Source organism: Haliotis cracherodii, unplaced genomic scaffold (genome assembly GCF_022045235.1).
Source record: "Haliotis cracherodii isolate W230 unplaced genomic scaffold, xgHalCrac1.p SCAF_4, whole genome shotgun sequence".
Classification (NCBI taxonomy): Eukaryota; Metazoa; Mollusca; class Gastropoda; order Lepetellida; family Haliotidae; genus Haliotis; species Haliotis cracherodii.
The window spans coordinates 45,146,270-45,174,080 of NW_027266297.1; the positions used below are offsets into that span (position 1 = coordinate 45,146,270).

General features: G+C 40.1%; 1 protein-coding gene across 8 annotated transcripts in view; it reads left to right on the top strand.

Annotated features, from left to right (window-relative positions):
* LOC139480297 (otoferlin-like) overlaps positions 1-27,811 on the top strand; it is a 216,407-nt gene that overhangs the window by 100,502 nt on the left and 88,094 nt on the right. For 3 of the 8 annotated variants that reach the window (XM_071263351.1, XM_071263349.1, XM_071263350.1), the window contains 15 exons: positions 26-321; positions 693-887; positions 1,743-1,859; positions 1,969-2,121; positions 2,329-2,521; positions 2,714-2,973; positions 6,268-6,429; positions 11,636-11,698; positions 13,518-13,649; positions 14,828-14,989; positions 15,147-15,318; positions 15,851-15,874; positions 16,421-16,513; positions 16,821-16,844; positions 26,559-26,686. In XM_071263351.1, coding sequence (XP_071119452.1) covers positions 26-321; positions 693-887; positions 1,743-1,859; positions 1,969-2,121; positions 2,329-2,521; positions 2,714-2,973; positions 6,268-6,429; positions 11,636-11,698; positions 13,518-13,649; positions 14,828-14,989; positions 15,147-15,318; positions 15,851-15,874; positions 16,421-16,513; positions 16,821-16,844; positions 26,559-26,686 — 2,174 coding nt within the window. Of the gene's footprint in view, positions 1-25; positions 322-692; positions 888-1,742; positions 1,860-1,968; positions 2,122-2,328; positions 2,522-2,713; positions 2,974-6,267; positions 6,430-10,230; positions 10,261-11,635; positions 11,699-13,517; positions 13,650-14,827; positions 14,990-15,146; positions 15,319-15,850; positions 15,875-16,420; positions 16,514-16,820; positions 16,845-26,558; positions 26,687-27,811 lie in introns of all 8 variants that reach the window. The other 5 variants (XM_071263353.1, XM_071263352.1, XM_071263354.1 and 2 more) reach the window with 3 other exon arrangements.

Sequence of the window (27,811 nt, forward strand, 5' to 3'; positions counted from 1 at the left end):
TATGAAATCATTTCCTTTCCCTCAGGTAATGCAGGCAATGTCATGGATGGTTACAACCCACCCAGTCGCAACAGTCGTAGCAGCAGTGACAGTGATGAACCTGTGCAAGACAGTGATTCTGAAGATGAATCTGGTTCTCGCATGGAGATCCCCAAGTGGCAGAGTATGACCCCAGGGACCAAGCCAGTGACCCGGGACAAGTGCTACTACCACCTTCCCTACTACGAGGACAAGCCATGTGTGTACATCAAAGAGCTGTTTGAGGACCACCGCAGGAGGATGTACAACTGCAACATCATAGAGAAAGTTGTTGAGAAACTGGTAGGTCAGGCAATCTGTCAGGTTCTTTCATGTGGGTGATATCATATTTTACTCACCTAATATTTGATATGAAATAAATACTATGTTCCCAAAGTCTATCTATCCAAAGGTTATGTACATTAATAGCCACAACTAAGTGTATTCTGCTTGAATATATGAGTGTATATTCAGTATTGAGTGAAGTGAAAATGTACTCCAGATCTATGGACTTTTTTCTAATTAACACTATGAAGGTGATATCCCTTCAAGATAACATCAAAAGTTTACTATAAATATGTTATTGATATTCCAATTGTGTTTTACATTGAGTATAAAGTGTGTCCCACTTGTTTCTCTGTGGCCTGCTCACTGAGGTATATGACCTTCTACAGGAAGCTGGCATCACCGAGGTGCACGACATGATCAAGTCGGAGACACCCTTCCCTGAGCGACGCCTGAGGGGTGTGTTTGAGGAGCTTGGACAGGGGTGCTCCAAGTTTGTGTCTCTGGTGAAGGGCACAGCAGGGGGGTCGGCAGCCAAGACTAAGCTGGACAAGGAGAGGCACAAGCTCTTAGTCAGAGAGATGGTATGGCAGGAACTTTGTCTTATAGGCTAAAACCTTTTTTGCAGATATATGGTCAACCTGAAAATAACACGTTGATTGAATGGTTGTATATTCAAAATGATTAATATTTGCTGAAGGTTACTCGCATACAAGTTTATGCAATCATGTCTGTCATGGTTAGAAGTTGGCAGATTTTGGAAAGATATTGGGTCTATGTATAGTAGAGGTGTAATGATTCATGGGGTCGCGCACGATACGTATCCTGATAATATGGGTGCGATATGATTTGTGTCCCGATACCTTTACTCGAAATATAGATATTCTTACATTTTGCAGGTGAATCACAACCCTGAATAATTTGTTATTACATTTCTGAGATCAAAGATGGAATATTGTAGGGCAGAAACATATTGGTAGAGTGCGCTGTGAATGTTATGTCATTTATGTCCAACCATGAAATACTAGAAAAGCAGCATATGCTGGAGGTTCAATGTGTTATCATTACACCAATATAGCTTGCAATAAAATGTATCAAATGTATCGCAATACAGGGGTCGTAAATCGATGTATTGTATTGTGGGCCTCGTATCGTGATTCAATACTGTATCTCCATATCGTTACACGACTAATAAATAGACATACTTAGGCTTCATGATCAAGTTGAAATTGCCCCTATATTGTTATCTCCCTGTTGTTTTGACATTAGTACTGAAAACCATCAAACTTGAACTGTCGCTTCCCAGTCTTTTATCATTTGGCCCTAAGTTGCTTCAAGCTTTGCCACATTGCTATTTTAAAGCATGATTTAGTATATCTTGTATTGAGAGTGATAAATGATTCGGATACACACACGGACAATATCTTTGTTGATTGCAGGATCAACAGTCCACTCTGGCCAGAACAATGAAGGCCACTGTAACCAAGACCAATATGAGGGAAAAGATGCGCAGTGCAAACCAGTACCTCTCCAAACTGCGTAATCTCATGAATGAGGTATGTATTCCCTTGAAGTAGATTGTGTTTATCCCTCTTTGTAACATAGTATAAGAAGAGATAGCACTTTTGCTGCCTTGCTAACTTTCATTGTCTGTTTGTCCTGCAGCCCCAGCATGCAGTGCCCGACATGTTTGTGTGGATGATCGCTGGACAGAAGCGTGTTGCATACCAGCGGGTGAAGTCTCGGGACATCATCTACTCCATTGTGGACGAGGAGAGGGGCAAATTCTGTGGCAAGGTCCAGACAATGCTTCTCAGGGTGAGTTCACTTCTTCTATACGCTGAGTATGTCTCAATACATTTTCTGCATATATTTATGGAGAGTTACAGTTTAACATTAACTGGCTGCGGAACTGCTGCTGTTAACTCGATCACTCGGTCACACATGAGGACATGATGAAGACCTGATTGCTTGATGCTCATTATGTGCAGAAAGTACCACAAGTGATTGTGTTTATGTATACAGCTGCCAGGGAAGAAGGCAGAGGGCCAGGCCGGCTGGAACATCCAGGCCAAGCTACAGCTGTACCTGTGGCTTGGGCTGACCAAACACAAGAAGGACTATCTGAAGGGCCTTCCAGGAGGCTACGAGGAGACCAAGCCTCTCAAGCTGTCCTGCAAACCTCAGGGATACCCACCACCTTTTGTGCACTACAAAGGTAACACACTGTTAAGAAACATGTTGAAAGTAACCACAATTAAATGGTTCAAAGGATACGAAAGAAATTATCTCCAAAACACATACATACTCAATTTCATTCAGCTTATCCCAAAGACTACTTTCATTTAATATCAATGTTAGAAACTGCCATTTGCCATAGCAAACTGTTTTGAATATTTTGCCATTGCAGAAAAGCAGGTGTTCCAACTGCGCTGTCACATGTACCAGGCAAGACAGCTGATTGGTTCAGATGCTTCTGGGTTGTCTGATCCATTTGCCCGTATTGCCTTTGCTGACCAGAGTGCATGCACTCAGGTGATAGAGGAGACCCTGAGTCCCACTTGGGACGAAATGCTCATCATCAAGGAGGTGGAGGTGTATGGGCTTATGGAGGAAATTGTGGATGACCCACCAACCATCGTTGTGGAAATATTTGATCAGGACAAAGTGGTAAGCAGGGGCAGAACACTGCTGGGAATGATAGCTGAGAGTGGGGGACACAAGGAAATGTCTTTTAGGTAGTGTCTGTATGGGGACATAGGTAGATGTCTCCTTGGTATCATCTGTTAGGGGCACAGGTAGATGTTTTCTAGGTATCGCCTGTTAGGGGCACAGGTAGATGTCCCCTTGGTATCATCTGTGATGAGCACAGGTAGATGTTTTCTAGGTATGGTCTGTGGTGGGCACAGGTAGATGTCTCCTTGGTATCGTCTGTGGTGGGCACAGGTAGATGTTTTCTAGGTATTGTCTGTGGCGGGCACAGGTAGATGTTTTCTAGGTATCGTCTGTGGTGGGCACAGGTAGATGTTTTCTAGGTATCGTCTTTGGTGGGCACAGGTAGATGTTTTCTAGGTATCGTCTGTGGGGGGGACAGGTAGATGTTTTCTAGGTATCGTCTGTGAGGGGCACTGGTAGATGTTTTCTAGGTATAGTCTGTGGCAGGCACAGGTAGATGTTTTCTAGGTATCGTCTGTGGCGGGCACAGGTAGATGTTTTTTAGGTATCGTCTGTGATGAGCACAGGTAGATGTTTTCTAGGTATCGTCTGTGGCGGGCACAGGTAGATGTTTTCTAGGTATCGTCTGTGATGAACACAGGTAGATGTTTTCTAGGTATCGTCTGTGGTGGGCACAGGTAGATGTTTTCTAGGTATCGTCTGTGAGGGGCACTGGTAGATGTTTTCTAGGTATCGTCTGTGAGGGGCACAGGTAGATGTTTTCTAGGTATCGTCTGTGGTGGGCACAGGTAGATGTTTTCTAGGTATCGTCTGTGATGGGCACAGGTAGATGTTTTCTAGGTATCGTCTGTGGTGGGCACAGGTAGATGTTTTCTAGGTATCGTCTGTGATGAACACAGGTAGATGTTTTCTAGGTATCGTCTGTGGTGGGCACAGGTAGATGTTTTCTAGGTATCGTCTGTGAGGGGCACTGGTAGATGTTTTCTAGGTATCGTCTGTGAGGGGCACAGGTAGATGTTTTCTAGGTATCGTCTGTGGTGGGCACAGGTAGATGTTTTCTAGGTATCGTCTGTGATGGGCACAGGTAGATGTTTTCTAGGTATCGTCTGTGGTGGGCACAGGTAGATGTTTTCTAGGTATCGTCTGTGGTGGGCACAGGTAGATGTTTTCTAGGTATCGTCTGTGAGGGGCACAGGTAGATGTTTTCTAGGTATCGTCTGTGGTGGGCACAGGTAGATGTTTTCTAGGTATCGTCTGTGATGGGCACAGGTAGATGTTTTCTAGGTATCGTCTGTGATGGGCACAAGTAGATGTTTTCTAGGTATCGTCTGTGAGGGGCACAGGTAGATGTTTTCTAGGTATCAACACAGTGATATTACGTTAAGGTAGTGTTTGATGGGCACAGGGAGATATATTCTAGGTTTTGTCTGTTGGTACACAGTGATATTGCAAGACACATGTATTCTTCATTGCTACCTCATCGCTGTGTTCATTCTACTGATTGGAGTTGTATTTCAGATCTGATGCAGAACACTTGCATGATCTAATCTCATAAGCATGAAGGGTGCTACTGTGAACTCTACCAACACTGGCAGCAATTGATTATACCCACTCACACGCGTGAAGATCCGGGTTAGATTAGGTCTTCAGCGACCATGCTTGTCGTAAGAGGTGACTATTTGAATCGGATCGTCAGTCTTGCTGACTTGGTTGATGCATGTCATCATATCCCAATTCCCTGGTTGTCTGGTTCCAGACACAATTATTTACAGACCACCGTCACGTAGCTGAAATAATGCTGAGTGTAGTGTTAAACAACAACCAAACAACATTCACTTGACATGTAAGAACGTCCTGACATAATTGTTCGAAAGGAGGCATCAAGCACATACCAGGCATCCCTCAAGAGTGTGAGGATATTATTGAAGTTTTAGGAGATCCATATCCTTCAGTTTTGCAGAAGAGATTCATGCAGATTTGTGCTTTTCAGGCTTGAAAATTTAACCAATTTTAATGTATTATATGAATATTCTAAATGTTATGATACATGATATATGTGTAGAGTCTGACACAAGCAGAAATTTAAAATGATATGTACAGTGGATATTTGCCAAATTCCAGAAAAATCAAGGAAGTAAAACAGTTTTGAAAGAAACTCCTCTAGAGTATTGGCGAGAAAATGGCGAGTCACACAGTAGGCCATGTAGAGCCACAGTTCACGTAAACCAGGTTGGAGGATGTCAGGATATCGTCAATGTAACACTGTTGTTCACAAATAACCCGCTAACAATCACAAAACCATACTGCAATTTGTAGCGGACACTTCACAAAATATGGTAGTTCTGTGCCACTATAATATTGAATGTAGGGATAACAAGACAGGTTTAATATTTCACATTTTAGTACTGCAATACACGATGAAATAAGTCAAAAACCCATTTTTCTGAACGTTACATGTGTTGACATGATAATTGAGTTACAATAAAGACACCTGCAAAGCTTTGAGGCTCTAAATATTCAATAAATGTTTCAGTGTTTTAAGTGTCTATAAATCGACGTTGTACACATACACTTTGTTAAATGTCCATGGGAAGTAAAACATATGAAACTAAACATGTTGTGGTAAAGTATCATCTGAGTTTCCTGGGTAAACTGAACGATGAGATGTTCACAGAATGTTTTGTCCTGCTAGCTGCTGTCACTCTCAACTCTTTTGCATGTGGACCAATGGGAATATCTGAGCCTTGTGTGTACATTGTCATTGTAAGACTACGTTGGCTAAACTCAACACTCTGTGTCACAGTAAGCTGTTGTGTATGACATGCTTTCCCTGTGGTACTCTATGTTGTCAGTAGCAGGAGATGAGAACTACATCACAATTGAATACCCATGTATTACAGTATTAGCTAAACATTATCTCTAGAAATACCAGATACTGAGAGGTAAGTAGGTCCTTTTCAAGGTCAGTTTAAGAAAGATGATTATCAAATATCTCAAGGAAAGTGGGTAATGCTTAAATCTAAAAGCAAACATGACTGTAATTACTATGTTCACTCTGTTTACAGCTACAGTAGGTTAAATGACTTTCTCACTTCTTTCTTGTAGCTTGAATGGCTTTGATAAATATGTGTCTACAAATGTAGCTATTCTCTAGGATCTCAATAAATTCAATATACCATATTTTTATCAATTTTATTGTTTTCAGGAATTAAGAATGCACTTGTTGCAATTCTACTTGACAAAACATTAACATGCTTTTTCTAAAACCATGAAATTCTACGTTTTCAGGGAAAATCTGAGTTCATTGGCAGAGCCCTTTGTAAACCTGTGGTGAAACTGAGCAATGAGAAGTATGACGGGCCCAAGTTCCCCCCTCGCCTGGAGTGGTGGGATGTGAGGCGTGGTCCGGACGAGGCAGGAGAGCTGCTGTCAGCGTTTGAACTCCTACAGGTAATAATAACAATGTGTGTCAAGCATGGTGCTGGTAGCTGACCTGCAGTAGTAGCCGTGGTGGTGGTCATCATTACACTGAAGACTAGCTGCTTCTTGTAGAAGAATCTACATGTTATTGTTTCCTACCATAATAGACAGCTATCAAGTTGTATTACCTAAACTGAATTTTATTATTCAGTACTTTCACTTAATTCTCAATGTCAAAGTTAAGAGGAATATAAAGCAAATATTTTAATGTTTTTTTTATCAAAAGCGAGTTTGATATGTCATTAATATCACATTCTTATTATATTATATATCAATTTGTGAAAACAAAATGTAACCAATGCTTTGCATTAAGAGAATATTTGCATAAGATAGGTGTTATTAGCAAGTGGACAACCAGTCTTGTGTAGTTGCCTGCGTTGTCTAGAGTAGCATCCCTGCTACCTTCACATGCAGTAGACTAGGCAGCTGCTTTTGGTGGGTAGTCTCCGTTTAGAACAGTATTGTCTGGTGGCATCCCCTGTGTTCCTGTATTGGGTAAAATATCATCTGTTAAAACAACAAACCGAAATTTAGCAGAATCTTTACCATTCAGTGATACATTTCATCTAAAAACAGTGCATAAGAAATACATGTTATTTTACCCATTCACATTTGTCACATGTTTCAAGTCCTATGCAAGTGTGAGACTACAGCAGGTAGGATTGTGTGTACAGGACCTGAACCATGTGATAACCTCATGCCTGCATGTTGTGTTCATACCATAATTAACACCTCCCTCTGGTAGCTACAGATGATGCATAACCTCACGTAGTCACTGCATCGAAGCATTCCATCTTGTTAAACAGAAAGATATAGTCCAGTGTTGCGTAGTAGAATTAATTTTGCTGAATGACATATGTGTGTTTGTTCTAAGGACTTCATTGAGATATCTGTCCTATTGTGTTTATTGTTATATATCGATGGTGCTATCATCATGCTACTACAAGAATTTAGAGCAAAACTGTTTTCTCACTGTTGTGTCATATTCAACATATTGGAGTAAAACCTGGTAAAAGTTTATGGGCACCTGTGTGTCACATTATCACATGTCTCCTCTATGAATGTCTTGTGTAGTATGATACATATGTGGGACTCAACAAGACCCTTGTGACATTGTTGGAAGTTCCACACACACATTCTTGCGATTCCTCTAGCTCTATTACATCATTGCCATAAATCCTGTGTTTTGTCTGCAACCACACTATAACTTTATCTTCAGATTTTCAACAGAAGTCCTCTTCACTGTCAACTACACACAACTAGTTGTTTCTGCAATAGTACGGACAGTTCTTCTGTGCACAAAGGCGGGAAACATTTTACTTCTTTCCTGTATGTGCTATAGTTTAGCTTACTCTAGCACCTGGTTATGTTACCACACTGTTTAACTTGTATCCTATCAGTACTTAGTATTAGCATTAAAAAATGTTTTATATAATCAAATTACTGGATTACAGAGGATCTTCTGTGGTTGGTTTTCGATTTTTTCATCTGTTATGGCAATGTCTTTCCCGCCCCATGTCAGAAGTGTGGAAATTTTATCGTCACTGGGGACTCACATAATTTCTGCTGGAAGTGCAGAGGAGTTTGCACTCATCTCGCCAAGACATCTTTCTCGAAGCTAGATGCCTCCTTCACTTAAGCCAAGTGTAAGGAGGCTGCTTAGAAGAAAGTTGAAGCCATCATGTCCTTGTCTGACACATCCACTCTCGAGACTACGGCGTCTATAATGACACCTTCTACCCCGACAACTCCTCAGCTGAACTCAGCTTCATGGTTTTCCAATCAGCATGTTGGAGAAACTTTTTGCACAGCAGAAGGCATCCATGGAAGTCTTCCTTATCTCCCGTCTATCAGCATTAACATCGGAGGTCGACCAGTTAAAGCAGGCTCAGACCTTACAGGCTTAGAAGAATTCCCTGGCCAAGAGGTCGCATGCGGAAATATTTCCAGTTGAACCCAGACCATCTTCGTCTTCCAGCGTCTCAGTTGCACAACCTCCAGACTACCAGCTGGGTTGTGGCAACCATGCTTTAACCCTCCCCTGACAGCTGTCCCCACACAGTCTGCACGACCATCTAGATATCCCATTGGACCCACGGAGAACTGAGGTTCAGCCTAAGAGCATGGGTTCATCTAAAGTCCCATAGGGCTCCCGCTCAGACCATGTCGACCACAAAGACTACCAGTCTTCTACCATTGTGAGGTCAAACCGACTACTGCACAGTTCTCACACGTGTTCCCCGGGACTTTCTTGACAGTTGTACGGTTACCACAACTACTCTTCGACAGGATAACAAATTCAGACATGTTCGATCGAAGGTTACAGATGTGCCCTCCATCCTGTCCTACACCACGACAGATTGTCAATCGGGAGTCATCCTGTCCTCATGCTCATGCAATCTTGTCTCTGAGAAGATATTCGAAATCCCTGTATCTTCCCGAAATGGAACTTGCCTGTCGTCTTGTCAACTCCCTTAGCTGATCCATACAAACCTCTCGCCAATACCACATTACTCCAAAAGTCTCGTAAAGCTGCCTTCCTATTGTCCATGGCTACAACAGCTAGAGTTTGTGAACACCATGCTCTTGACAATTTGAGTCTTACTCATGCTCCTAACTGGACTTCCATTACATTACGCTCTCTCCTGGACACAGGGCTAAGAACTAATCCACTGCTACTTGTCCCAGCAACAGAAGGTGAGTACACCTTTCATAGATCACTAGCTACTGAGTGTCAGATGATGTCACATTCGGAAGAGAAATAAGACTGGAAATGATGTCTAATTCAAATTTTGCGTTAAAACAGAACTCTTCATCTTTTGAATATCAGCAAATATAATGATAATACAAGTGAAGGTATCACGTATTTGACTGATTCATCAAACTACTGGATTTCAAGTCCTCTAAGGGTGATTCCAAGGTAATTATCTCCCAAGGTTTTGAAACAGTAATATGAAATGGAATCACAGGCGGTTTATAGGATTGCTGTCAACTATGCAGGACGTCTGCTTGAAGCAGAACCTGCATGTTTCCTTTGGTATTTTCTGGCAATGATGTAATAGAGGTAGAGGATGTTTTTGTTTTTGTTAGATGTCTTTGAAAGAAGTGAGTTTTTTCCCGCACAGTAGAGCTGTTAGGCTACTGGTGCTATTGCAGGAACAACTAGTTGAATCTAGTGGTCAGTGAAGCGGACTTCTGTTGAAAATCTGAAGATTAATTTATAGTGTGGTTGCAAATACAGAATTTATAGCAATGATGTAATGGAGTTAATGCTATAATTATTAACAATGATCACTAGTGTTTTCATGTTAATAATGTACATAATGCTGTGATCTTTTACCAAATCCTATCTCTTGATGGTAGAAAATTAATCAAAATAAAACAACATGGTTGGACACATTGTCAAAACTATTGTTATTTGGCCTTTGGCATGGTTCTTACATTGTTTAGGGACTTTATCATGATGTGGAAAGTCATTCATTATTTGATTTCTATCGTGCCAACAGGCTTAGTGCAAATGAGGTGAGCTTCAGTACCTAACATGTAAATGTTGAACTTCTTTTCTCACAAAGTCTTTTCAAATTAGGTAAGTAGATCTGGAAGATGAGTAGGAAGGGACGTCATCCCCCGGTAGGAGGTTAGTCGTACCTATGCTCCAAGGCACAGTGCAACAGCTTCAAGTCACATAGCAAACATGGCCCATGACATTCTTTACATTAAACAAGATATGTTTTTGAATAAAGGATGTTATTTTTGTAATCTTTCCTTTAGATAAAACACAAGGCCAAAGGCAATCCGAGTGTATGTATATAGCCTAACCTCCCACTAAATGTCAGTATGCTACACAGGAACAGTAAATGCTAGTCAGGTTCCAACCACATCCAGCCCAGTTTGTGTTCCAGTCATAGGAAAAGCATGTCACTTTCCTTCACCCACAGAAATGAGCTAAGTAATCTGTGTACAAAATTTAGTTACAATTGTGTGCTTAAGTGAATTTATTTTTTCACATTATTCACCATCTAGCCAGCAGTAATGTAGATGATTGTCATAGTTCCTATGTCAGTACAACTGCTTGATGAGTCTCCATGCTGGTGTCCGTCCGCTTACTCTCACATACATTGATAAATATTGTGTGTAGGCTAATGGTCATCCAGAGAACCTGACTCACATCAAGTCTCTCAAATATACATATTTTACAGATTAAAACAGTTGTTAAATTATATTAATGAAACGTAATAAAAAGGAGCCCAGAGACTCTGTTTATTTTCCTGATACTGCAGTAATCTAGACTTGCAAACATTATAGACTTGCATGGGCCATATTGGACATATTTGTTTCAGGGTCTGTATGACAGACTAACAGAGAATATGCTGACCCTGCATCTTTGTTTCAGTAATACAGGAATTTCTGTATGGGTAACATTTCTTGTGTCTCATAGAACCAAGAAAACATTAGTGATTTTGGTATTTTATGAAACACATTACTTTGATCTTATACAATAAAAAAAAGAAGTAAATCTGGTTTTAAATACTATATTTGACAACTGTTTTCTATATACTAATAAGGGAATAAGTTTAGTTTCAACACTGCTGGAAGCTTGTTGGTCTGGTCACATAAACCTATAATATTGTGTAAAGAGATATATGCTACCAGTGCAACACATACTATGTTTTAAGAGAAAAAACAAGTTATGTGTACAAATTGCTCAATCAATGAACCTTGCTTACACTAGAAGTATATGTATTAACAAATCGCAATATCAAATTGGTAAGCAAGTAAATATTGCGAACTCTGCAACTTGTCCACAGCTGGCATATTGTTTATTTAGGTGCCACACAATAAGGATACATAGTCAACATGCATTGCTAAGACATTTTACACCAAGTCTCATTTGTGTTTTGCTCTCTAAAGAGTACATACATGATGTGTTTGATAACATACAGTTACAGTTGTCACTTGGCTATAGTTTACTTCTATGGTAAAGATGTTTATGAAGTGACTGCAGCACAGACACAAATAACAGACACTGACATTGAGTTTGTCTATGCAATAAATAGAGTAGCCATCTAAACCAGCTGTATGAGAGGCCACCTTACCTACAGAGTATAAAGGTAGGATGTATGATGTGTCGTTGTGTCCATGTCTAACCCGTCTGTGTATCCCTCCCTCTGTTTAGTACCCATTTGATGAGCGTGACCTGCGGAGTGCCTATCGTACCCCGCTATATGCCAGGAAGACAGTAAGGGTATAGTCACACATGCAGATCACTGTCCAACACTCAAACTAGATAACATTGCAAGCCAGACACCAAAAAATAGGAAATGAAATCTCAGCAATTTAGCATGTCGTTTGAGTGTTAGATTCATTCTATTTGACTATTTCATTCAGCTCCAATGAATTCAACACCAATGAATTTTTTATAAGTGTTTTGTAGGTGGTATTTTCCCTGAAAACCTTTTATGTCAAAAACTTTGTGAAGATATGAAATATATTTTTATGTAATTCATATATTCAAAGATGAGTTCCCATGCTTCATTTTATGTCTGATTAAAAAATACAGTTTGGGTTGTTTCCTCAGCTTAATTACTGGTATACTTTGTAAGTTATGTTTTCCTATACATCTGTAAAAGTGAGAGTAAATAGATTCCCCCCTGAACATTAGTTCTGGGGAAATCGATATACCAGGAGTATTGGTTCCTGGGGAACATAATACCCAGGATGAGGGCTGTATTTGCTTCCCTCGGTCAGTTTCTACATAGGAAGTTTTATTCAGGACTTCATCATCACTCGCTTTAGTGCCCTTCTGAAACACTAAATAATGTGTGGCAGGGACAGGTCTGCAGTGTTATCTTTGTTTGAAATAGGCTTCTTTATGTGCAATCTCCCACAGTTTGATTTCAGCAGGCTTGTAAGCTTCTGTTTTGTTTGTATCTGCATCATGATATCACATCTACAGCAAAACTGTTCCTTCCAAGGTGTGTTGTTTATAACATCCATGCTTTCTTTCAGCAGTTTGTCTCATGTGGGAAAGTAGCCTACATATGTCATCAAACAATATCAACATATAACATGATTTCATATTTATAGAACTAATGTACACATTTGAAAGGGTTGCAGACATCATGCAAATTATTAAGATGTTCCAGGTTAGAATCTTAAACGTCGTGCAAATTATTTATGATTAATCTTACACATAAATATGAGTCTTCTTTGTTGCAAAATTCATTCTAGTTATAAGTAAACTTGTTTTCTCAACTAGTAAGATGAATTGTATGATATCACAGTTGAAAGAAGTGGAAGTGAATCGTATACTTTTTTCTAAGCACGAAATTAGATGTGACTTTATTAATCCCACCTATTCATAAGGGATAAAGTTCTGGCACATGGTATTCAGTTTGAGAATTAACATATATGTAATGATTAATTATGAAACAGTTGGTGAGTATATTAATGTCTGTGATGCCGAAAAGGCTTTCATATCATGTCATCAACTGTAAACCTTTTCCTGGGTTTCACAATGCACAGGCAATGAATTGTTGTAGTTAACACAACACGTTAGTTTTGTTGTCAGACTGTTATGTTACAAACATTTTACTCACATTTAACCTTTTCTTATAAACTTACTTTTCATAACTGAACTAGTCAGTGCAAACATTTCAGCAAGACTATTTTTATATAGATGGCAATTTGCTTGTATAAATAGAGTACTGAGCACATCTTAATTGTAGTAACATCACAGTTTTTATTTGTTCAATATTACTGTTGTAGACTTAAGTATTGCATATTTTAACTATCTGTTATGTATGAACAGTATTTATAAGTGAAAGAAAGGAACATTGAAATGGCCATTTTCTAACCACAGTAATTGTTCAAAATACGTTCAGAAAGATACTGTTGTCTTCTTGAAACCAAGATCAGTTGCGTCAGCGAAGTTAATGAAGTATGAATTGTCATTATAAAATGAAATAGATGTTAAAAATGAAATAATTATGAAAAAAGGGTGAGATTGAGTTGGCATGTTTGGATGGATGTTATCAGGCAGCTGTTGTTACTTTCAGTTGGCACCATTTGGTGACAGGACTGGCCAAGACCTCCCCCCAATGGAGCTGCCGAATCAGGACAAAGACAGAGGACCAATAATGCCTGTTCCAAAGGGCATCCGACCAATCCTCAGCAAGCACAGAGTTGAGGTCAGTAGGTCTTCAGCAATCCATGCTTGTTGTAAGAGACAATGCTTGTCATAAGAGGCGACTAACGGCATCGGGTGGTCAGACTCGCTGACTTGGTTGATGCATGTCATCAAATCCCAATTGTGTGGATCGATGCTCATGATATCAATCACTGGTCCAGACTGGATTATTTACAGACTGCTATCATATAGCAGGAATATTGCTTAGTATGGTCTTAAGCAACAAACAAACAACAAATCTGAGATCTGGTGTGCTGTGCTTGTTCCTCTAATTCACTTGTGCCAATTGTTACAAGCCAGTTTATAAAACATTGAAACCTTCATATCTACAACATCTAACATACCTAGAGGAAATGAAATGGTTAATACAATTGATGAATGGGTAAGTGAACATTTTTTATGTGAACATAATATTAATTACAGTTGTATCTGTTTCCTGTAAATGTCATTGACTGTGGTCAAGGTTTCAGTGATGCAGTGTGTGAGGTAACCACTTGATCCAATTCTAGTCAGCTCTCACATCAAGCATGGGTTCTGGGTTCCTTTTCTGTCTGGGAATCTTTAGAAGGTTTAGCATAGTTAGTCTCTATCCAAGGATATAACACTTGCTTAACACTCACGTTGGTCATCTATACGTGTATCAGGTCAGAATGAGTGAGGAAAATTGAACAGACAGTGTTGTATCAACATATGTCTGTTCCTCTATGGGTGTTCTGATAGGATGGGGTACTGGGGCATGTGCAGCTCTCTCAGTGTTGTTGTATTGTAACACTGGATCTTCTGACTCCATAAAGACAAGAAGTGAGTACTTTAATTTAATTATAAACATGATCGAAAGTATAATGGCACTAGAAAATAACAATACTCATAATCCATTTAGATTTACAGTTTATTCTGTTTGGTATACATACCTTATCAAATCCCTTTGGATAAAGACATATTACATTTTATGTAAGACAGCTCCTCGTGGTTTATTCTCCCTGCAGTGTTTTATTGTACGACCTGAAGCGTGTGCAGCTGTCTCAGTGTTGCTGTATCGAGTGTGAGTGTTGTATGCAGAGAGGTCTGTCCCTGTACAAGTCTGTTCTGGGGGGTGAGGGACCTGAAGCGTGTGCAGCTGTCTCAGTGTTGCTGTATCGAGTGTGAGTGTTGTATCCAGATAGGTCTGTCCCTGTACAGGTGCTGTTCTGGGGGGTGAGGGACCTGAAGCGTGTGCAGCTGCAGACTGTGGATCACCCCCGGATTGATGTTGAATGTGCAGGCCATGTCCTCCAGTCTTCTATCATCCTCAACACCAAGAAGAATCCCAACTTCAACATTCCAGTCAAGTACTTTGATGTGGTGAGTGCCCCACCATTATGACATGTTTACAGCCTTCAGGAAGTAGTTTTCAAATGAGTTCCATAAAACATTTCTACTTTAGCAATCAAATACACAACTCTAGATGTCATGTGTTCTTTACATTATGAGATTACAAACAGAAATGCTGTGTATTCAGGAACTGCCAGAGAATGAGATGTACTGTCCACCTATTTCAATCCGGTGTGTTGACTGTCGAAGTTTTGGCCGCTTTGTGCTTGTGGGTACACACGTCATCAGCAACATCCACAAGTTTATGTTTGTGCCCACCACCAAGAAGGCCAAGAACGTTCTCCAGAAGCTCTTCCCAGGTGAGTTTGCCCTTCAATCAAGCGTCAAGAGCATCTTATTGACACATCATCATCACCAGAATGCAAAATACAACACTGTAGGCATCAGAAGCACAGCAAGCAGTAGTAAGCTTCAAATGTTAATAATAAATTTGCTTCGACATGTATTGTTGTGTGCTGTGCTATAGATATGTGTCTCACTGCTGTCACCAAGTGCACTTCCATCAGTCTCACCATCATGCTGTCACACTTCCACGTCATGCTGTAGACCGTGTGGTTGTGTGCACATAGCCACAGACGTAAGTCTAGTGTAGGAAGTTCATGTTGGAAGTCTGCATAATTAAGCTACCTTGCAGGTTCACTGGGTTGAACCATGGATTGATGTCATCACTACCATAGGAAGGTTGCCAGTGTGTCCCAAGAAGCAGTGACAGACACCTTGTCATATGCCATTGGGTATTTAAAGAAGTTTATAAAAATTTTGTATTATAAAGGGAACCATAGTCAGATGGGTTTACTTTAGTTTTTTTTTGTTTTTCCTTATTTGTTTTAGGTGATAAAACAACAGAGAGGTCAAGTAAGTTTCAGCATGATAATTGTGTGGCATTGAAATTAAAACCATACTAAACAATACATTCTCAAGGACATTCAGATATAGTCAGACCTTGTAACAAACTCACCACTGAATAATCATTTTGTAAACACCTGTTCATGAATGCAATTAGAATATCTTAAAACATATTTTAGAGTCAAAGTCCGGTAAGAACAATAATATTGCTGAAATAAATATGGTCTTGTGAAAAATTGCTTGTGAAATCTGCTTTTGAAAATTTCCATAAGATTATTGCCTGCTTATGTATACCAACAAGCAAGTATCTATGAAAGATTAATAATTTGTTAATTCATATGAAAATATACCAGAAATCATCAATTAGTGAGTATCTATGAATTTTGAATATGTTGTTATCATATGTAAAATATACCTGAAATCCTCAATAAGTGAGTATCTATGAACTATGAATATGTGTTTCTTCATATGTAAAATTTATTATTTGTGTGTAAACCTTCCTAAGCAGAAGCATTGTTACTGACAAGTCAAAGTTATGCTACTGTTTCCAATAAGCCCTTCCTACTGGGGTACTTGAAGCCCTGCCCACTGCAGCTCCAGCCCAACCCACCATCTTGCTTGACGTCCACATGCTTGATGTGCCCCTCAGTAAGTTAGATACGACGTAGTTTGGTTTCTGGTTGAGTAACATTCAGATTGAACAAGTAATAGATTCCACAATTTGTAATGGAAAACAAATCTATGATGATGTGGTATACAGAGACATTCCAAATATTGCAACTTTGTTAATTTGAGTTAAATGTGCATGCTCATTCATATTCTAAATTAAAACATTAACGTCAAATGTTTCTGTTATAATTGTAATCATCTGTTTATATTACCTGGAGTAGTGTAAAGCATCTATTCTATTCTACTTGTAGTTATCTTACATGAACAAAATAATTTTGGTTTGTAGATAAACCTATGCCAGAAACTTCAAGTAAGTTCACAGACTTACCTTGCATAGAGGCTGTTACAAAAGTATTCACGGAAACCTTACTTCCTACTATCGGGAATGAAGAGACTGAACTAAATACCTATATTTCTTCCTACTAATGCTACTAATCCTTAAAGGAGTGCTGCAGGTTTGCATGTGAGACTTTCTTTATTGCATTAAGTTCTTTCTTTTGTTTTTCTCCTTCAGGTTTCATGGTATTTGGGATCTTTTATTCAATAACCAGTAAATAGTGATTATGCCGATGATATGAGCAAAATTTTAGATGTTGATACCAAATCAGAAACGTAATCTGTGAAACTTTGGGAAAGCAGACCAGTGATGTCGCGTGATGACACATGATACATTTGGTAATTTCATAGTAACTTGAAGTCGTACAGTAGAGTACAACATACATGCTGTGATATGATATGCATTTCCCCATCTAGAGGAAACATCTTATGTTGAGGTAGAAGACTCAAGTAAGTCAGTTGACTGGTATCACTGATGACATGTTGCCATGTTATGTAGATCATGATCATGATGTAAAAGCAGGAGTTCTCACTAGACACAGAGTATGCTTCAAAAAACATCTTGCAGCAATTGAACCTTTCTGCAATGTATTTGTACCTATATATGCCTGGATCCTTCACATCATTACAGACCAGTTCAAAACTTTGATGTTGGATAAAAATCTCTATTCCTTAAGTTTAGGGGTAGGGGTTAATGGCTCTGCAAGTTTTCCATCTGCCCAAATCCACTTACCTGAATTCTCAATGTTGAATGTAGTAACAAAAACTAAACTGATCCTGTTTTCATTCATATGCTGTTAGGAGTTGTCATCAAGACATCCAGTTTTTACACAAGGTAGGTTTTATTTTCATCGCCAACAATAGTGGTAAGTCCATCTAGTGCAATGTGTAATATAGAATGGCAGATTATATTTAAACAAACCATACAAATGATTTTCAACATCTAGTAAATACATTTGAGTCAATGAACGTTCTGAAAAAGCAGGGGAAAACACAAGAATGAGTGAGTCCACAAAACTCCAGACTTAAACATTTTCTCAAGTTTTTTGGAGTGTGGGGGAATATGCCTCAAAACTTAAGGAATGAAGTTTTTTATACGACATCAAACTTTTGAACTGGTCCCTTACTGACAACTGAATCAATCTTACTCCTTTCAGATGTTACATAATACCACAGAAGTTGATTGATTCAGATGTTACATAATACCACAGAAGTTGATTGATTCAGATGTTACATAATACCACAGCAGTAGGATTGATTCAGATGTTACATAATGCCACAGAACTGGATTGATTCAGATGTTACATAATAGCACAGTAGTAGGATTGATTCAGATGTTACATAATACCACAGAACTGGGTTGATTCAGATGTTACATAATAGCACAGCAGTAGGATTGATTCAGATGTTACATAATCCCACAGAACTGGATTGATTCAGATGATACATAATACCAGAGCTGTGTATTGATTCAGATGTTACATAATAGCACAGCACTGGATTAATTCAGAAGTTTCATGCTTAATCTTTCATTTGTTTGTTCGGCCTAACTTTGACTTACCTGTGTAATCTGTCTGGATGTGTGTGAGATGCATGACTGTGGGGACAGCTTCTTCTTCCCCCTCTGTGTGATGCCATCATCAGGGGTCACATTGTCTCCACTATTGTTATCTTTCAGGCATTGTTATTTTGTTTGGGTCATATGACTTGCAAACAAAATGCCCAGAATATATTTTCTGGTCATCAGGTTTGATTGTTTATATCTGTGTTGCTGCTACTGACAACATGTTATTGAGGTAGCGCTGCTGGCTTCACGCTTGCACAATGTCAGGTCGACAGGAATGTTGTTTATTGTTGTATAAAGACTTGGAATATTTGCTAGTAACAGATGTATCATTTGCTCCTAGATCAAACCACTCTGGATGTCCCGAGTAAGTGGAATGGCTTGCCCCTTTTGTGTCTAACCAGGGAGTGTCCGTCCGTCCGTCCGTCAGTCCATGTAGCTGCTTCCTTCATTACATTATGTTTCTAAAGTGATTCACCTAGATTGTAGAAGAAGGTTGGCACACGGCAGATTGTGTATCCATGATCACGACGGGGATGTGTTCATGCCAATATCCTGCTAACTGCTTACTTCACGTATAGATATGGTAGTGCATGAAATCAGGGTACAGTGTATTACATGTGACCTACCTTATACCTACCACTCTAGTGATATATAATCGAGCTCAGTTAGCCTTGAGCATACATTTCTTTCAACATTGATGAAGCTGTTTTTAGCTTTTATCTTAGTTATGAATCACTTTAGGGTGTTCCTTTACTTCAGAAGATGTGTTCAAGGTTTTTGAGCTATCTCGTATAATGTCATAATGTCATAATGTAAGCTTTGAATGATCATGTAATCAGTGCCTTGAAGCATCTTGATCAAAAGAATGTACCAGTTAACAATACATATGATGCTTGAAAACAGCACCACCTATAATGTATATTCTACTGACAGTAATGATCATTAATACTGGTATTTATTACCCAAAGTTAATAAATATCATATGTGCACTAGAGCAAATACCACTTCACACACAGTAGTTAGTGTATTGTTTTCGTCATCCGGATGGCATTGGTGACTTCATTCGAATCTTATTGTAATGTAACAACGTCACACTAGAAACAACGTCATAGCTGAAAATTGTTGACGCCATTTGACAATTGTGGCTTCCTAAGGCGGCATCCGTGATCAGTGCTTCTTCCTGAAGGAGAGCTCAAAAGTATTTAGAAATAATTGGTTATAAAAAATTATTTCACTTGCATGTGTGTCATACTGATTTTATGAAACTTGTGTAAGAATTCATGTATTACCCCACTCTCACTGAGAAAATACAAGAATATTGATAAACGTTTCGTAAAATCAGTATGACACACATGCTCATATAATAATCTCTCTGTATCTATGTTCATAGTGACTATTTCAATAGTGAAGATATTAGTAGAGCTGTCTACTTACAAATGTACCTTATAGGATATAGCTGAAATGCCAGAACACTACCCCTCTATTGTGTTTCTTCCTTTTTCTATAGATCTTGCATGTCATAGAGACATATCTGGTTGAGAAGATTGTTCATCTTTGCTTTATGGATTGGGCATAGATGAAGCTGAAATTCTCAATTATGCCAACATGTATGTCTGCAGAGGTATTGCTATGTGTAACTTGTAGAGTTAACACTTGCTATGACTGAGTTGAATATTTGCATCAGTACACATCAAAAGTAAGTGCAATACCAATAGGATAAGCTATTAAACTTAGTAGCAAGAGAATAATAGAGAGACCATTCAAGTCTGACATGAGAGCATGGAATGGCATAAAACAAGGCCATCACAAAGTCAGACTTTAGTTCAAACTTGTCCAGGTACTATGTATAGTCTTTTCACTATCAGCAAGTCACAGGCATGTTTTGTATTCAATTTCATGCATGTGAATACAGTTTTCCTCTTTTATCTTGTTGCCTTGTTGGCTTGCTCTTATGTATATAGATGTATATAGATGCTATCTTCAATAGCACTAGTGTCATTGTTTAGATTTAAAATATTGATTTATTATCACTTTATTGAAAGACAGAACTATTTTACTTAGGCGGTACACTATCATTCACAAATATCAAGGTGCAAATCAGATTTCAAACAGGGAGACAAATCGTGAAAACCTGATACACATGTATCTGCTAGCCCTGTTCAATGTTATTGGCACTGGCATGAATGAAAGGGATCGAAGTACCAAGTAGGCTGCTGGTCAAAAAACTGAAAGAGGCTGAAAAAAATATTTCATCTGTACACATCATAAAGATGACCAGTGGAAATAGTGAAAGGAACCAGTCTCTATGAGGCCAATTGCATCCCTTATGGTTTCTGTAGTGAATGGCCACACTATTGCTGTGTGCAGATTGAACTAATCAGTGCATGGAATAGTCAGGTCAAAGTCCGGGTTGCACTGCAAGAAATGAGGATGGACTTATTTAGTGTTTGTTAAACATCATTTGCAGTCATGCTAAAATTTAAAAGATATTGAGTGTCCGAACAAAACATTTTTAGAATATCAAAACACATCATTGGTCTTAGAAATTTGAATCTGATCATGCATCTTTGATGAGTAAACTGATTTTGCTTGAATTGTTGTGCTTGTAGATTTATGTTCTGTCTGAATGCAAATAATTATATATGCAAGATACTATTTGCCTTTTGATAGCAATTATGCATTTTTGTTTAATTTAGGTTTGTATCTGCTTTAGGAGTTATTGTGACAAATAGTTACATATACTGGTAGTTAGTTCAGATACTGCTATCCTTTTCTCACATTTTTTGAATGGTTAAGTTTGTTTTGATAACTGCTTGTGCTTGTAATTCTACCATGTTTAATATGCTTTGAACAAACTAGCACTTGGCTTATTCTTAATCTTTGTAAGTCTTTAAATCAGATGGTAATGTAGACACACAGATGGGAATGTAGACACACAGATGGGAATGTAGGCACACAGATGCTAATGTAGGCACACAGATGGGAATGTAGGCACATAGATGCTAATGTAGGCACACGGGTAGGAATGTAGGCACACAGATGCTAATGTAGGCACACAGATGGGAATGTAGACACACAAATGGGAATGTAGGCACACAGATGGTAATGTAGGCACACAGATGCTAATGTAGGCACACAGATGCTAATGTAGGCAAAGAGATGGAATGTGGGCACATGGATGGGAATGTAGGCACATGGATGGGAATGTAGGCACACGGATAGGAATGTAGGCACACACATGGAAATGTAGGCACACACATGCTAATGTAGGCACACAGATGGGAATGTAGGCACACACATGGAAATGTAGGCACACAGATGGGAATGTAGGCACACACATGGAAATGTAGGCACACAGATGTGAAAGTAGGCACACAGATGGAAATCAAGGACATATCACAAAGTGACAAGAGAACATTACGAATATGACTTACCTGGTTTTTTTAAGTATTTTCTCCTCTACCCAATGCCGTGCCCAGGTCCAATGTAGCCAAGATGCAATATAGTACATGTAAACATACAGTAGTAGAGCTACCCAATAAAGACCTCACCTTGCATGAAAGAAGTATCCTCTCAAGAAGCAGCCTTAGCACATGTAGTGGTAGATGTGGTAAACAGGAGGAGATGAAGAGGTTCACATCTTCATCCAACTACATACCAATATGATGACACGTAATGCAAATCTAGTCTTACAGAATCTTCTGTAATGATGAGTGGACATTCTTTGCAGCAACACCTTTCAAGTGATATTCATGGTGTAGCCTAGTGTATTCTAGATCATATGTATTGTCTGTATATATATTTTAACTTTTCCTGCATTATTCCTTAATGCATTTACTGCTTACTTTTGACAGAAAACGAAGCTGTTATGGGCTGAAGAGAAAGTATCAGCTGCCACGTCTTACCAGAAGTGGGGATGTTACGGATCTCCATATTACTCTGGTCACTGGACAGACAAGTTGTGCTTCAAAATTGGTCCCATGGTTGACCCATGGTCTTCAAGCTTTCTAACAACCCCTCCCTTTGACCCATGTTCGTCAAGCTTTCTAACAACCCCTCCCTTTGACTGGTGGTATCAAGGTTTGGTGTTGTTTATATGCAATAATATTTATATTAGCTCATGAAAGTAAAAGTTTTTCACATGTTGAGGTTCCATTCCGCCATCTTGAATATCCTTAAGTGTCACGCGTAAGTTCTGTATTTCAGTGTGGGCTCAGTATTAGCATTGCGAATAAATACCTTTAGCCATCTAATGCCGTTTATAGTGTATTACACGTCTTATTCTATTCACAACTTCAACGTAAATTGCTTTGCAATTTTCTGCTTGCGAGTTGTACGAATTGCTGGGGTAACAAATCTATCAAAGATCCTCACACGGTATTTAAACTGTTATCAATTCTGCACTTTGGGGCTCAAGTGTAACTTTTGTTCACTGCTTTCTCCCGCATATTTTAACAGGTACCAGCAAATATCTTTCAAGCGCCTGGCTCAACAATCTCAGCGGCGCTCCAAGAGGATGTCGGACTCCCAGGAGTCCATGTTGCAGACTTCCATGGTTATTACTACCCAACCTTCATGTTGGGCGTTATCCACGCCTATAGAGACCTTTGACATCCTGCAGTCGCCTCACCCGACCCAAGCGCAGAGCAATATGGCTACATCTACCCGAGCGTCAAGGACAAAGCACAGGCATCAACTGTAGTTATGGCTTCAGCAGTGCCTGCCTATGTGCCTCAAGGCGCCTCTAATAGACTCTACTACTTCAGGAATCTCTACCATGACGGCGCCACCGGCTACATTCATGATGTTTGCACCTCAGGGAACGACAACATTGCCTGTGCCTCCGGGCACTTCAACATTGCCTGCAGTAGCTGCTAATGGGGCATTGCTCGTGTCACCTGTGCTGACTGCCCCCCATGGCTAGTTGCTAACCGCTCCTCCCAGGTTCCTCACTGCACCACAAGCTCTCTTCCCGCCGGGGCCCTACATGGACACGGCGTGGATGCAGATTTGTATTCAGGTCATGTTTCAGCAAGCGCATGCGCCTTCCTTTGTTCAGATGCCGACGCCTACCTATCAGCAATTTACACTGGCGCCTCTGGTGCATTATGCTCCACTTGCACCTCAGGTTTGCACAGCTACCCAAAGCTTGTGTAACACCTCTAGCACCTGTAGCGCCTCCTGCTCAACAGACAATGGCAACTGTCTCAGTCCCGTCTACATCTATGGCTGCGCCCAGGATGTGCTTGGGTACCCCATCCTTGTCTTGGATCACATCACAGTATTCATTATCTCCCAGCACATTCCTCCAGGGCATCAAGGTCCAAGCGATGTTCCAGGAGCCGCTCTCCTGTTCGCCACTCAGAGCACTATTTATCAGACTCCTCTGAAGTGTCTCTGGCTGAGTTTTTTGATAACCCCTCAGAGTGGGATACACATCTCAGCCTTGTCCAGGTGTCAGATTGGATGGCAGACCGCTTATCAGTGGTAGCACCTTCTCCTGGCTCAGGCGTCGACTTCCATCCCACCTGAGCTTCTGATGACGGATATGGTCAGAGCACTGGACAAAGATTTTTCTCTATTGACCATCAATCCATCAATCCAGAAGGTTGTGGATTTTCAACAGAGGTAGATTGACCACATGCACAATCACCTAAAGGCAGCCCTAGCTGAGATCACTGCCACCTGCTGAGCATTTATCCCAGAACTGAGACTGGGGCAAAGGCCAAGGCTCCTATCAATCCCATAGGGTTAGTTCCCAGGGTAAGAGCGGGGACTGGAGGAAGAAACATTGAGCCAGTGGACAATCATGACTGGGATCTCCCACCTTCAGTCGTCCCAATAGTCGACACACCAGTAGGTGGGAGACTAGGCCTGTTTTGGAGCAATTGGATTGGTATGGCAGACCGTTATGCTCTCAACATCATAAGGTACGAGTACCGCCTCAACTTGTTGGCCAACGGTTGACAAGAGGACGCACTCTGTGGGAGAAGTGAGCCATAGAGGTTGTGCAGACCAAAGCCTTAACGCCAAGATTCTACTCTCTCATGTTCCTCATTCCCATGAGGTATTTGAACAAGCTGCGAATGACACACAACCGTGCCTTGTGCAACGAACCTTACCTGGAGCATCCTCCCTACTTCCATCTCATAACCTTCAGACTGCTCAGGGGCAGCATCAGTGCTCACGATTCCCTGATCAGCCTTGTCTTGCTGGATGCAAGTGCCCATCCACTCCAGCGACCAGCAGTCCTTCAGGTTCCAGTTCATCCAGTTGAGGAACATCAGGTTCAAGTCATACATAGACGATTGCATACTGAATCATCCAGTTGCAGGAATCTTAACCAGTCACTGTGATTTCACCCAGTCTTCTTTATCAACTGGGCTGGAAAGTGAACGAGGCGAAGTCAGAACTAATTCCATCCTGCAGACTCCAGTTCATAGGAGGCCTGCTCCAGACAGATCTAGACCTCTTAATAGTGCCAAGGGGCAGATGGATCAGGATCCTACGCCGTCTGTACCCCCACTTCAGCAGCCCATCACACTTCACCAATGGTAACTGCTTCTGGGACTGTTTACATCATCACAGGACTTGACGATCAGGGGTGAGTTGCAATTAGGCCTGATCCAACAGTTCCTGACTTCTCACATCAGATTGAAAGACCCACCTGTATCCATCGCTGTGGCACTAGCCACAGTGGCAAAAATGAGCGAGATTCATATGCTTGACATCACTAATGTATGCTTTGAGCATGGTACGCACAGAGTGGTTCACCTCGGTCTATGCTGGGATTTTATAGAAAAGAAACAGCCTCCAGGACAACCAGACCATTCTTTCACCATCCGACCTTATCATCAATTGTGGACTTTGGAGACGAGGATGCCCAGTGCACATTACAAGTTTTCATCCACCTCTCCAAGAGTAGGTGTGGTGAGCAAAAACGGTTATTTATTCCCATTTCTCAGACGTCCACTATCGAAGTCAGCCACAATAACCTTTCTTTATGGTTGGGAGCTATCATCCTCCAGGCATATGAGATTGCCAATAACCCCCACGAGATTTGTGTGGTTGCCTTGATGGTGGCGCTACACAGTAATTGTACATCTAGAGCCATCATGGAAGGATGTTTTTTTAGGTCAGACTCGGTCTTCGCCAGCCACTTCCTGAAGGATGTGACCTTAGAAGACGTCGAGGGCATTCAGAGTTTTGGTCCACTTTTGTAACCCAGCAGGTGACCAACCCGCAACCAGCCGTACAGCCCAGAGCCAGCCTTACCTGACTCACATAGTATTTTTACTCGCTTGTTAGTTTTTTTTGCCAATTTTACACAGTCATGGCTTGGTAATCCAGTCTTTAGACCCTAGCACACTGTTGTCTCTTACTGTTTGTTCATCCGGACATACTCATATTCTTGTTACCTTTCCGTGGACAGGATTGGTTGATCAGTTACTGCTCTGTGCAGAAGAATTGCGCCGCATGGCTCACACGACTGCACGTGGTGAGAGTGTTTACTGAGGACACATCTGAAGGTATCCCCGCCGTCAGATACAGATGTGTTAAGTAGTAATGCAGGATAAATTTTTAAATCTAGTAAAATCTATATATTTTTTTTATTTGTATACTTATCCTGCATTACAAGGGTCCAGCCATCATAGGACCTGCCTCCCCGCGATATCTTCAGCAAACTTACCAACAGTGTGACCAACAGTAATATGGAGATCCGTAACATCACTACATCTAGAATGATGTGGCAGTTGATGATTTGGGCCCTGCATCTGTAAGTGGAACAACTTTTTCTCTTCAGCTAAACCCATTACAGCTTCATTATATGTCAGAAGTGAACGGTAAATGCATTAAGGAGTAAGTCAAGATAAGTATACAAATGTAAAAAAATATCTAGATTTTACTAGCTTTGTGATCTTGATAAATGTTCAAAAACACTATGGCCTTGCAGGCTGGATTGCAAAATAAGGATGTACCATCATAGCTTTCATCATTCATCATTTTCAAAAACATTTGGAAAAATTTGTCATGTTACTTTTTCATTGATGTACTAAATCAGACAAATGGTCTGCTGCATGAATGATCCTAGCCTGATTCTGCTGTTGCCTTTATTACCAGGTAAAGGAATTGATGCCACCAAGGTCATCAGGACAGGGCAGGTTTCCGTGAAGGCAAACGATGTCGCCATCACTATCAACGAATCTCAGCCCCTTATTAAGAAGGAACATCTTATCACAATCAACACAGTGAGTAGACATTCTCCAGTAGCTTCATTACAGAATTAGAAGACATCACTTCATACTGTCACACATGGCTTTGTGGTTTTAAGGCATTTTAAAAACGTGATTACACTAAGCAAGAACACACTTTGGATATTTGTAAGAAATCTCTGCCAAAATCAGAGTCAATTCTATGACTCTTGACTATATCATGGGCATGTGTTTATGAATTACTATCAAAGATTGCTCTTTGAATATATATACTGCTGTTCACCTACTGTCAGGTAGACATGTAAATAGAGGTTATCACGCGAGTGTTTGGAGATGGTAAATATCCTGCATTAGGAATAAACATTGTATTTAGCGAGCCTTGGCAAGCTAAATACATAGTGCTTATTCCTAATACAGGATATTTACCATCCCCAAACACACAAGTGTGATAGCCTCTTTATCATATAATGTCATTCTTTATTTCTGAGCTTCAAAATTGCTTTCTCTCTCTCACAAATATTACCGAAACATTGCAAGTTTTCCTGGAATGTGTGCATTAATATTTATTACATCACAGGGTAAGTGATGTGTCAGTCGGACTGTGACAGTAGCCAATATAGTTCCAACTGAAATCTGTTTCTTATACAGTGTCGAAGCAAAATATACGCAAAACAACAATTGTTTTTAATTGCCTTTCGTGGCAATCCATCGGTCTGTCCGCTAAAGTAACTTCAGTCCTTTGTCAAAGGGAAGCTACTCTAACCCTAGTCTATAAGTTGGCCATGTTCAGACGTTGTTGACAGTCGGTCTGTCCTGTCATAACGTTAAGAAGTGTTGTCAGATGTACACACAGCAACAAAACGAAACAGGGTAACAATTCAAATATATTTCGGCCAAATCCAATTATTTTAATTTGAGGAGAAGGTTTCAAGCCGCAGAGGTCTACAAGCAAAGATATGGATACTGATCCCGCTTTGCTAGGCCTAGCGCCCTCGCAATTCTTTTTCGAAATTTATATCTCCAAAGTTGCCTTACTTATAAAAACTTATAAAATGTCTTAGCTACGTCATAGTTAGACACTGAATTTCAGTATATTAGACTTTTCTTTTGATAATGATAGCAATTATTCCTGTAGTTAATCCAGATTCCCGATGGTTAATT